This window comes from Psittacula echo (genome assembly GCF_963264785.1).
Source record: "Psittacula echo genome assembly, chromosome: 4".
Lineage (NCBI taxonomy): Eukaryota > Metazoa > Chordata > Aves > Psittaciformes > Psittacidae > Psittacula > Psittacula echo.
The window spans coordinates 44,445,282-44,458,814 of NC_137738.1; the positions used below are offsets into that span (position 1 = coordinate 44,445,282).

At 40.1% G+C, this 13,533-nt stretch overlaps 1 protein-coding gene across 1 annotated transcript in view; it reads right to left on the minus strand.

Moving 5' to 3' along the window:
- Positions 1-2,394: 2,394 nt before the first annotated feature.
- The window catches only part of AIG1 (androgen induced 1), a gene marked incomplete at its 5' end in the record, with an annotated part of 132,974 nt that continues 121,835 nt past the window's right edge, over positions 2,395-13,533 (minus strand). The window contains 2 exons of the mRNA XM_080616610.1: positions 2,395-3,055; positions 6,205-6,368. Of these exons, the coding sequence (XP_080472736.1) occupies positions 3,018-3,055; positions 6,205-6,368 (202 nt within the window). The 3' untranslated portion in view covers positions 2,395-3,017. The remainder of the gene's footprint in view (positions 3,056-6,204; positions 6,369-13,533) is intronic.

Here is a 13,533-nt window from a genome sequence, read left to right on the forward strand (position 1 = left end):
AGTTTTCCACCAAAAAAATAGTTCCCCCAAGAGAAATACCTTTCAGGGACAATTTCAGCCATGGTGGTTGAAATTTGGCAAGCTTACAAGTGACTTTTACTTTAGTCATCATTCATCCATCATCTTTCTTAAGACTGATGGATTGTGTAATTCTAAAGGGAATGAAGACAGTCTAGAAGAGCGCACTCTGGGTAACAGGCCCCTAAGTTATTTATATCATGGTTCATACATCATAGGCTGAATTTAATGCTCTAAAATGTTTCTTTACTTCAAATACGATGATTCAAAGCTCATAGGAGGTGGAGAGCTTTCTGAGATATGAGAAGACAAATTGAGTTCAAGTCATCTTGGAATACTATAAATTTCCTCAAACCAATGAAACCCACCACATTTTGTGTCACATGTATCGCCTTTGGCTAACACTGCCAACCTCAAGGGCTTAATGGAGATATAAGCTTGGTAGTCTATTATCTTTGAGGTGCTTAATATTCACAGGTTCACAGATACCAGGAATTACAATTTTAAGTGCCCCTATGCTGTACCTCTGAAAGGGAGTCTTCTTTCACTTGGACACCTACCTATGGATTCAGCTATGCAATTTTGAGTGCTCACACTCCTGTTCTCTTTATATTCTTACTACATTTCCAAAATCACCTAAAATTACATAGTATTAGAAGAAAAAACTTATCTTGAGCAGGTGCAAAACTTGCTGAGAAAGAGGAATCTTTCCATCAACAGCCAGTTTTTGAGGCCTCAGACATCCAGTGATGCAATAAATACAGCAGAGATGTTCAGAGTGTGCTCTAGCAGAATGTGTACAGCTGTGCGGCATTCTGGCATTTCTTACTTTTATTTAACACATTCTTTCCATCAGAATGAATTCCTGAATTCAGCGAAGGAAACAATCCCTGTGAAATAAAAAAACTGCAAAAATGTCCTAGACTTAACAGCAGAGCATGAATTCTGCAAGTTCTTCATATAACAAACAAGTCAACAAGGTTTGTGCTTTGGGTTTCTCACCCTAAGCTGCAGTTGATAATCTGCCACAACAGGATGTCTGTCATTGCTGCTGCTGATATTGGGAAGTACAGCCAGATTCCTTTGCACATTCATTGTCCACCAGTACTTTCATGTGCTACCACAGCTTTCGGAAGCAGTGACTTTAAGCAGCTCCTAGGTCACTAAACATAACTGATTCCACATTTTCTTTCCTTACTGAGTTTTGAAAGCCTGTTGCAAATAAAAGATATGTTACCACCTCCAATATCAACCACCTATCACAATGAAGCCCTAGTTATCTGAGGCTAAAGCAACCATGTTGCAGTATTACTGTGCATATGTGACGCACGGCTCAGGTTCAGCAGAAGGCAATATCCCTAACACAAGGCCCCACGGCTACAGCTAACTTGCTTCCAAATTCTGCTACCCTTGGGTGTCCTGTGCTCTCCCTCTGTGGGACCATCAGAGGAGCTCCTTCTTCTTTGTCTGGCTTAATGTTATTTCCATTAACATTGTAGCAACTTGCCTAGCTTTGAAATCTTTGCAACTCTTGATCAACAGGTTAAAAATTAGAGAGGACACACAGTCACAAAGACAGTATCATCACAAAAGCCTTATTTTTTTAAGAAATCAACCAAAAAGCACATTGTTGAAGTTGGGTATTGTATCCTATGATAGCGTATACGTAAATACATTTAACAAATTACTGTGGAGGCATGTCATGAGTTGTGTAAGACCAGTTTTCCCAAGAACTGTTCTGGAGCAGAAACATGCCGCTGGAGCAAACTGGCAGAATCTGGTTAAGTCATTAAAACTCTGCAGAAATCCCTTTAATAAAAACCACACACTAACATTAACCACCTTTGGAGTGCTTTGCATGTGTTAAAATAAATACATCTAGATACACTAATGAATGAACATGATGAGAATACCAAGACATTTGGATCTTAAAGTTACTGTTTTTTAAATAATTTCTGGATGAAAATTATTCCGTTCACTTGGTTTTAACTCTAGACAATCTTTCTGCCTGCTAGAGTTCCTTCTTGATTGTTGGATAACTAAACAGAATTCTATCAACTTTTAAACTATGGCTACTGTTTTGCACCTGAATTCCTTAAACAGGCATGTGTTCAAACATTTGCTTACACGCTTTCCTGAAGTAAGGCTTAAATGCTGTCTCTGCTACAACACTAATGGCTCAGCCCATCTACTGAGAACTTACAACTTGAAAATGCAGGATCAGGTCTTGTACTGGGAAAATAAGAAAAAAAACCCCTTCATGTAGAAATACTATCATCTACAGTTGACACTGGAAAACCTGAAAATATATCACTCAAATCACACCAATCCATTCAGAATTTCAAGAATCAGCATGAAGAAACAGAAATGCTGGGATAATCTGATCTTTATTTAGGCCTATTTAAGAAAAGTTGCATCATATTCAGATAGTCTAACACTGCAAATAAGATTTTACTGGACTCAAAAAATTAACATCACTGATTTAAGGCAGCTGTTACATAGTGTTACATTAATATTTCCATCAGATTGAATTCTTCTTTGGATACATTCATGCAATTAACTTCTACCGTATTTTTACATTGTATTTTGAAATATATATTGCTTTGTTTCCCCACATTAGAACTATCTGGTTAAGCTTTTCTCAAGAAATACAGATAGACTCATTGTTCTTCTTGCTCAAAGCAAAAAGATTTAATGATTTCATGATTTAATGACTTATTTGATGCAAGGAATGCACATGAGTGCCATGGAGATAAATATACATCTTATATGTGCATGTCACATGCAAGAATGGAGAAGCAGGAATGATGTTGAAACATTATTATTATTCTTAGATAAAATCATTTTCCCTCCATATAAAACCCCCAAATATCCTTGTACTGAGCAGACTGCCTATTAAACTTCCTCCTTTCTAAAAGATTCCTCTCCATGCCAACCTCTGTTGGTGATGAGAAATCTTCCGTGAAGCCATAAACAATACTCCATGTTGCCTCTATTTTTCAGTCCAATTTTGGCTTTTCTTTTCCTTCTTCAATACCTGAAAACATATGGAGAACAGCTTTTAAAAACTCTCAATTAATAAAACAGTTTACTTACAGAGGTACTTCTAATGCATTAATCTTTCTTTTGCCTTTATTGCACTTGTTTCTTGCCTACTTGCTCACTTGCATGTGCTACCACACCTGCTGTGAACGAAAAGAGCATCTGCACACCTGATGGCAGTGGTTGTTCAGTAATGAACTGCTCAATCCTCCCTCCTGCCAGACCATTTTCAAATCACCCTAAACCCCTGATGCAGGCTCAGCCTTTGACAGTTGCAGGGGCTGGGAATAGTTCCCTCACCTCCCCTGCTTACCTACAAGCAAGCTAGATACATTTTATTATCTGAATCTGAGCAGCTGACTTTCTTTGAAAGTAAGTTTTTAAAACTGTGTTTCAGACTTCAGTAGCTTTAAGGCCCCTTCATTTCAACAGTGGATATTTAAATATTTGCAAGTACATCTCCCTTTTTGGAGAGTACAGGAATAAAGAATCAATTACGGTTGATAGGACTCCTCTCTTCTTGTAACAGCCATGTAGAATTAGGAGGGCCAAGTTGAGTGTACAGCTCCTTAATGAACTTATCTTTGCTGCAAGACTTGCCTCTTTCCTATGCTGAGCAAAGTCTGGGCTGGGCAGCAGATGGTGTTTTTTCTGGCAATGAAAAGATTCAGCTATTTCATATGCCTGTTCCTGGACAATGAATTACTACTGGTATCTGACAGAAGTATTGTTCTTCTCACTAAGCCCTCTCTGCCAGACATCTCAAATACAAATATTTCTTTTGGAGGTTTTCAGGCCTGATGCATGCTAGGAACAAAAGACTTATGGGTACCAAAAGCAGAAGAGCAGCAATGTTTGAGAATGCTGAGAGGAAAACCCAGCAACAACTAAGATCACCTGCTAATGCAATATATCGATAGATGGCAGGTACACCGAAAGTCACTTTAAAACCAGCTAATTAATTCCCATATGGGAAACAGTAAGACCCATCTGCAGCTAGAAACCACAACTGCAGAGCTGCCTTGCTGAAAGAAGCAACATGGAAACAAATGGGTCTGACACTGCCATTGTACTTGGGTACAACGGTCCTGGGTGTTGCTGGCAAACCAGTGTAATGGAGAAGCCACAACTGAAGGTTTAACAACTAAAACAAGAGGCTGGGTCTAGAAGATTACAGTAGGTTTACAAGGCTGCTCCAGAGCCAATCTCGGGTCTTCTGCTTTCTGCAGAAGGGAACTTTTCCAACAGTTTTAAGTGAGCTACTTTATTTGCCTTTTAAAAGGAGCCTCTTCCCTTTCTTCTGAAGCACTCTACTGCAGATGCATCAAATAGATGAGCAGGAAAGCAGATACCCTCAAAACTGTAGACAGACACTGGCTTGTACAAAGGGCAAATTTTTCCTTGCCTGCCATGTTTGTGGTTTAACTTGGAAAAACTAACTGCAAATAATTTTGGCAGTAGTGAGGTTTTATTTAATCCATCTCCAGAGGAAAAGGAAAAAACTCCAAACCCCAAACAACCCACTCTCGCCCCAGAAATCTCATGGCAGGCTGCTTTGATTTGCAAGCTTACTGCTCAAAAGCCCCATTTAAATGTATGATTTTCAAATTATATTTTCCCAAATCTTGCATAGTGACAGTCTGGCATTATTTTACATCTCTGCTGCTTGTGGTGTGCCTGCCATATGCTTCAGGTTAGGTTTACACAAAGCATTTCAAGCACAGCAAAGCAGCAGGTGACTCCTGGCATTTTCTGGTTTGCAAGTGCTTGAGCTACAGAGGACTTTGGATCAATATACTTTAATGAAATCAAGGAAATCATGGAGAAGATGATAAGGTGGCCATGGTGAATCTTGAAAGAGTTTGGAAGAATAACCTGATTGACAATAGCTCCTCTAGGGTGGATCGCCACAAGAACCAGGGATTTCGTTACGCATGGAGATCTCCCACCATTTCTTATTCATGGACTTGGTAAGAACATACAACTCCTTCCCACATTATTATTCTTCATACAGGACTTATGTGAAATTATTACTCCTTGTGGCTGCCATTTTTTAGAAACTTCTTTCCTGAATTAACTGAAGTATGTTAAATGGAAGTGAATGTGACATCAAACTAAGGACTGGAACCACGCCTGAATACTGTGGCCAATGGTTGCTGGTTCTAGAGCAAAAATAAAAAGATACTTCACAAGTCTTTAAGTAAAACTGCTTAACATACTTTAAGTAAACACTTAACCACCATCTAACATTAAGTTCTACCTGGTAGTGAAGGACTTGTTAAAAAAGTTACCTGCACAATAAACTTCCATATGAATTTATGGTGTATTAATCAGTGCACACTAAGTTTTCCAAAAGGGGATACAGGCTGTTCATATGGTCCCAACATGTTACAAACAATGGCCAACAGGCCAAATAATGTAATGACAGAATTCCTACAGAGCACAGCTTTCACTCCAGTTGTGATTTGCCACTGTGGCGATGATGAATGTTGTTTGCTTATTTTAGGCAATTTGATAAATGAAAAACATCTTTCGTAGATTAAAGGAACCTCCTTCTAATCTTGTGTTTGTCTTATTTTCCCTTTTCCTCTTCTCAGCAACGAGTTGCCTAAGCAGGGTAGATAATACAGTCTGCACAGTTATGTTTACCCTGCACAAAGGTGATCATTCATTCTTACTATTCTACTGACATGAACTTATTCATTTTCCTTGAGTAAATTTATAAGCAGAAAACACCTTATACCTGAAAATACTAAAATGATATATTTTTATTTCAAAGTTTAAGCTTACCATTAACAGCATTCCCACAGAACAATATTTTATTCTAGCTGCACCTAATGGGTTCATCATCTAATAAGTGGGTTGTAAACCAAGTGGGTTGCAAACTTCTCAGGTAATTGCCGTCAGCCCTTTAATTAGTATTGGAAGTTAAATAAAAGAATACATATTCATAGCTCACCAGGCTTCCCCGCAGCCATTCCATTCATCCGTCTGCTTTTAAGAGCAAGCAAGCAAGATGTTTCAGTGGAACTTCTGTCATTCCCCTTTGTTTTAGCCAGCTTATAACCTTCTCGACTTCCAGGGGAGCATACACAAGCCCCGATGGTGTATTTCCTAAGTTAATATTTCTAACACAATACTCACATTTTTGGGTATCCCAGATGTAGTTGTTCAAGACCTCTCCCACCAAGTAGAACATGTTAATTATTACTGTAACAGCTGCAAAAAATACTACTTTGACACCTGGACTGAGGTGATCAAGAAGTGGGTACACCCACACTCCTGTGACGTGGTGAATCCAGCACACCCTGAAACAAAATGAAAATAACAAGTACTGACTCTTACAGACCTGTTTTTCAGAACTAGCTTGGGCTATAGGCTCGGCTAGTGCAACCTGAAAAGCGATTATCCGAAAGAACCGCAAATCTGAACTGAACTGGAGCACCTGGATGACATCCATCTGGAACAGACATCACAAACTATGAAACTGTGACTGATTTCCCACATTCTTACTGCTTTGTTTTAAATTTTGTATGAGCACATGGTCAACTTCCATATTCTGATGCAGGCAGGTATTTCCTTGGTGTGTTTGTATTTATGAGGAACACACACACGTTTCCTGTGGCAGTATGGAAACTGCAGCACCCTCTGTTCCAAGCAGGTTCTTTATCCAAAGAGCATTCAGTGCACTCTAGGCTCTCCCACACAACCCAACTCCGCTTTCTGCAGCATCCTTCTTTCATTTTGTACACATTTGTGTTTCTGTGTCTTCTCCTTGCTACACCTGGCAAGTGCATCAGAGTTTTGGGGTTTGGCAGAAACATGGTTCAGCTTCTCTTTCAGAGAATAATGTCTCCAGCACCTGTGTTTAAGGTTGCTCCCCCTTTTCTTTCAGTTACCTGGTATCATTTAGGGTCTAATATTTTTTTCTCTAGGTATGATAAACATAAAAAAAAAAAAAAAGAAACAAAAAAAGAAATCACCTCATCAGTGAAATTCTGCTCAGCTCCACACTCACTACACAGTAAAGGCAAAGCAATTATGGTGGTTTCCTGGTGGCACAGAGATTTTTAGCATCAGCTACAGGGCAGACTGTTGGTACACTAACCAAAAAGACGCTGTCGGCTTTACCGCAGTGCAGCCTGAAGCAGCACTCCGGGCATGTGGTTTCTCTGTGCGTGACTGCAGGGGACACCTGTATCCTCTGAAGGGATAGCTTTTGCGTTGAGATCTTTTTGTGTTTGATATGTGGCAAGTGGTGAAGTAAGAGGGAGCAGAAAGAGTCCATACGTTCCAGTAGGTGGAAGCTAAGAAAGGCAAATGCTGCCAAACAACTGAGCAAACATCACGGAGGATAACTGGGGAAAGTGCTTAGTGAAGACAGGCTGGGCCCATAAGCTGCTGGGCTCTCTTCACAAATGTAAATCTCTTCCTTTCTGACCTGACAATTTGAGAGAGAAGCTCACAGTGAAGCACAGGTAGAGAAGACTCAGCAGCTGCACAGACTATTACTGATGAGGATTTCCATGTCCATAAGATTTGCTTCACTTGATAATAGTTCTATTTGTTTAACAAGACTTTTGATCATTAGATCAACAGTCACAGGCTTCTGAGGGCAGAGACACAGAATTCCACCCAAATTGTTACCATAAATACCTGTCACACAGAGAGAGAGTACAGAATCCCTGTTTAACAATTCTCCATCGCTCTGGAAATGTACATGGTTGTCATAGCTTCCCTCCTCCTTAGAAAAGCTTTTATTGCAGCCAGTGTCAAAAGTTGGACGCTTCATGTAGGAATCTACATGTGTCAGTAAATTAATCTGCATGATCTAAATACAGATTAAAACCCTTTCTCCAAATGAGTTAACATACAGAAAATAATCTCTGTACTTTACAGTTATTTTCCACATTCTTTTATGCCAGAATTAACCTGACAAGATAAATGTATCTGAAAAAATAAAGGGCTCCTGCGTAACCCATGGTAATGGGATACCATGTTCCTCTTGATCAAAGAAAAAGGTGGGACAGTTAGGTAGAAGGCAATGGGATGTCCTCCACTCCCAGGCTGGCTTAGCAGGGAGTGCCTATTATTGCCTAATGTTTTTCAGTTTCGTTTCATGAGCATTCTGTGAAAAACAAGCTCCAAGAAAAAGGCTTGAAGAAAAGCCAGGTCTCCTTTTTCACTTATTTTCTCTGGTGTGACAAAAAGTGTCCAGCACTATAAAGCACCTTTACAGAGTGCCTTTTTTTAAGGAACCTTCTAAACTGCACCTATATAGCCACCTTCATGAACCAAGCAGGAGTTGCATTTACTAGAATGCATTTATGCTGGAAAGAGGAAATATTTTGTAAACCCAGCCAATGAGTCACTGATGAGCTCACGAATGTCAGTCATCTCTGGTTAGTTCAGAGTCTTTGAGTTCAGCTTATGCACTCTGCTCTCTGCTGCTCACCCACCACAAGAGCTCATTCATTGCTGGGTGACATTGCTCATGCGGTCAGTGTAGCTGTTGTACACCTGTCCCCCGTGCTGCCACACCATAGGAACTCATGCTTCGAGAACAAGAAGTACTGAGTGCCACTCAGGAGACAACAGTCACAAACCCACCTGATCAGCCACCCTGATCTTTCTTAAAATGGGCTGTACCACATCGCTCGCTACATTGGGATGTAGTAATATTAGCCTTCTTTTCCAGTGAGCAGTGACACGCTGACTATTCCTGCATTGTCTTTACCACAAATGGGAGCAGCAAAGGGATGACTGCTGCCATGGAAACCTCACCTGATAGCCTTTCTTAGTGGGTTTGTTCCTGCTTCAATACAAGCTATCATCTTGATGCTGCACAATAAAGGGCTGATCAACAGTAGGCATAAAGCTTCCACACAAGATTGCCAATTATGGATGTTAATGAATGCCTTCAACGTTGCAATTCTAGTAGTCATTATTCCTGTCCAACCTCATTATTAAATAAGCACAAGAGAGCATGAATTAAGATTTACTTAGGAGTGCTAATCTAGATCCAATTTAAGACCCTGTTTTGAACAGGTATAAAAAATGGGTCACTTAGATAAAAATAAACGGAGGAGGAAAACTTTAAGCTAAAACCGGACTGTCTACTTTTGAGAAGGTAAAACTAATTTGAACCTCCCTGTGTTTTGGTACCACGGCAGCCCATGTAGATGATATAGCCATGTGTTTTCAAAGATGAATGTGTTAGAGGTCATTGAGCTCATTTAGCCATTTGTTAGAACTGGTAAAAAAAAGCAGGAATTAAAATATTCACACATTGTATTCAGATTAAAATGTCTGTGAAAAGAAGTGGTGATTTCAGAAGTTTTCAACCAGTTGGTGTAGAAATCAGAAAATGCTATTTGAAAACACACAATATTGCTTCTTTTTAACAAGTCTGTCAAAAATTTGGCTTTGTAAAATTTGACTTTGTTTTTCACTTCTAGAATACAGTAGATGTTGTGTATCTCTCTTATCAAAAGTAATCAGGAGGAAGTGAAAACTATGCAGAGAAGACACAAGTACATTTATTCCTTGGCTATACATTTTCTGTTGATGAAGAAAAGTAACTACAAAAAGTTATCGGAACCTTGTGGTTTATGTGTGCTCTACCTGTCACTTTGAGTAATGCAGCTGTTACAACAGCATGTGTACAACTTAGTCCTCGTAGAAGCAAGCTCAACATGTGTGCATAATGGTGGATAACCATATCACCCAAAAGATTTTGCAATAGGAGATGTTGCAGAAAATGGATGCTCCTTCATGATGGCTGCTCTCAGCTGCAGGACTGAATATGCTTGTACAGGCATCACAGCATGATGTTGTGGTCTGAACTCTGAGAGTCTCCATCCATTTCCTGCCCAAGTTGGGTCCTTCAACAAAGTCCACAGCCAAACAGCAATCAGTAGTATGTGTTTTGGAAACAGAAACTACAAAATGAGGGCTGTGTAACTTTTCAAGAGCAGTGAATGAGAGGACACAGAATAACAGTGCCTGTCATAAAATGTGAAGAGCTCCCAGTGCTCTTCCTTATAACAGAAGAGCACTTCAACGGAACTCAGAAACAAAAAATTCCCATCTGATAATGGAAATATCTTTCTGAATGATACCTAATCAACCTCTGGAATGCTGTACCCTATCTTTCAGCAATACATCTCTGAAATCAGGATATTCAAAAAAGTTTTCAAGTATACAAGTTTGGAAGTTTACTTAGTCCACTCCTCTGTGACATATAATGCAACTCTGGCAAGCTTCTGAAGTCAGGAGACTGTACAAGCATGTGTACAAGAATGTGTACAGTCATGCTTAAGTGCAAAGAGTACAGGGTATATAAACAATCAAGAGTGAAGGATCCAAGCATCTACTTTTTGACAGTAGATGAAATTTTGAAGAAAACTTCCCTTGCAGGCTGGTTATTCCAAAATGGCCTGCTAAATCTTCTCCTGAAGAATCTGACATTAGCTGTAGTTAGAGCCTGGATATGACTACTCTATGGATATGACCTCTATGACAGTTCCTTTCTGGTTACTTCTTGCAGCAGCAAATCCTTTCCTGCATTTTCTGTGCTGTTTCCAGTAACTAGTAGAAAGGAAGGCTGACCCTCCAGTCTCAAACAAATCCTAAGCCATTTCACATTGTGGCTACTCTTTACCAAACAACAGAACATGGGCATTTTCGATGCATTTACAAGATCTTTCCTAGCATCTCTTTCTTTTCTGCAGAAAGTGAGAACTTTACCCAGGACTATTAAATTGTGGAATGTCTCCCAGAGGAGGTGACTGGCTTACAGTAGCTGAGTCATTCAAAACTTCGATGAACAAATCATTTGTGTTCACAGAGTAGGGACCAATCCTGTGTCTTCAGAGGCAGGAGCACAATGACCCATACTAAATCTGTTCTACTTTTGGTTTCTTACACTGACTGATGAGAGGCACAAGTTCATAAATTCTTCTGATTTTTTTGTCCTTTCCCCCCAAAGAAACCCCAGAGGACAGCTTGTTCTGCAGCCAATCAGAATTATTGAGATCTCAGCCTCATTAAGATGCTGGGCTTTTTATGATACCAGCCAACCAGGCCTGTATCACCTACACCAGGCATATACATCATTTAGAAATTTTAAAGACTAAAAGATTAATTCAATAAACAGTCATCAGTTAGGAAATAACAGCAATCATCGCCTCTTGTTCCACTTTCTTATGCTGGATGCTTCACTAATCTGCGTGGTCCTGAACAATACATGGGTCGTAGAACTGTGCTCCTAGTGGCTTATGCAGTCAGAAGAAGATGACTCCTGGAAAACCGCAGCTGCAAACAATGTCACATGCAAAACATACTTAGCATGATATGGTGCTGGCATCCTCTGGGATGAACAAAGCTTAGCAGAAATTTGTGTTTATATACAGATAGCCAGAATGATAGAAACTGAAGATTTGCTGCAAGGTGTTGTCATCTTTGGAATTCATCTATTCTGATAAACAGTATTTCATTTTAAATATAGTAATGGTTGCTATGCCTTCTTGAGCTATATTTTAAGGAGCTGCACAAGTAAGTGAGAATATATTATCCATGCATGTCATCTGTGATTGTACTGTTGCTTTGACTGAAACATTTGTGGATGTGGAGGTGGAGGGGAGCCAGAATGTATCAGTCCATAATGGCTATGTCAGACCTAACAGGCTGAGGATCCATGCAGCCTTCTCTTGCTGAAAGCACTTTTGCGCTCCCATTCTCCTTCTGGGTCAGGTACAGGGGATGCTAATGTTCTCCTGGCCTATTTCTGCTGCTTCTACTTCTTCCTACTCTTTCCTGTTCTCAGTAGATCTGGCTCCAGCTCCTTCCTCCTCCTCTGCATTGTCTCATCTGTCACTCACATCTCCCATCAGCCTGTCTGTCTCTTTCCTCCCAGCTTTTCCCACTTGCATGATTTCAGCTTTCAAGCTGCACATTTCCTTACCCATTTCTCTTTTAATCCATGGTCCTATTTAATCTCTTTTGCCTGCCTCAAGGACTTCTCACTTGTTTTTTCCCCAACCACCGATCCCTGTGATCTCTATTGAACTTCTGTTCCCAATGCTTGCCTCCAAAACCATTCATGACCCTCCCCACGTACATACAGACCCTCAGCACACCCAAGCACAGCCTTGACGTGTCTCTCCTGCTCCATCAGCACTAGCAACGTCAGAAATCCTTTTGGTTTCTCAGTCCTGCCCCTCTTTATTGATAAGCCTGTCAATTCTCACCAAGCTTCAAACTATAACTCTTCACCTCTCTCTTCTGAATGTCAAGGTTTGTCCTAGCAGTCTGCACCCTTACCCCTTTGCCAATGTTTGCTCTTTCTGATCTTCCTCTCCTTCTATGGAGAATCACTAGTGGAAATTCTACAGCAAGGCTGACAGCATCAATCTCAAGTTAATTCCAAATTCTCAGTGCACATTCCTTTCTTAAACTTGTGCAAGAAGAATTCAGCAAATTACCCCATCTAGACACTCTCCCTCAGCAAATCTACAGAACTGTCCTGAAGTCATTTCAGGAGAAACTTATTTTCAAATGAAAGTTTAGAGGTACCTGAGCTCTTTAAATTGATTTATTGAAGAAGGAAAGAATGAATAAAGTCCAAGCTTGGCACATGTGAAGGCAGATCCTTGTGGATTTGAGATAGCAACAAGAGAGCAGATCAAGTCTTTTGCTCCCAAACACGTAGCCCAGCTATGTGTTTGGGAGAAAAACGTGATTAGCACAGTGGAGTCAGGTTCTTACAGTCTGTTTTTTTGGCATCCCCAAGCACTCAAAAGCAGAGGGAACAAGAAAACCATTTTAAATAAACGTATTTATCTCAGTTTATTTTAGGGACATATTAGGCTCTGATATTAGTTACCATGAGGTCATTCTTATTACAAGGAGCAACGCATTTCTGGTTCTTTTCTGTTCCTTGACAACGAACCCCATACACCCATTGGCAGTATTTTCTGGTAGTACTGGCAAGCTTTTGGGTTTTCTTAGCACTGCCTAGATTTAAAAATTCAATACAAACTGTGACCTTTTCAAGTCATGCTAAATAAAGCCAATTGGCCATTCCTGTCTTATCCCATGGCCTGGATCCTGAAAGTCCATGTATGGTGCGCAACAGGCAATGCAAGTCTGAGAATGTTCTGCCTGGGCACAGTTCCTTAAATGAAAGGGAGAGCTCCCCGCCACAGGGAGCTCATGAGCTAAGTGTGCCTACTCTAACGCTGATTGAGATAAGGTTTTACTCAGATGAGGCTGTTTCTCAGATAGCATGCCTCTGAAAAATACTCAGGGGATATGAAGTTATTTAGCTTCATTCTTCCAACTTCAGTGATTCTATTCAGAACTGTTTGCCTCTTTTCTCATTTATCTACTATATATAATACAAGCTTGCTATTCCACCATCTCTTTCATACATGAAAGGTTCAGTCACATATGAAATAAAACAGAAAGTCT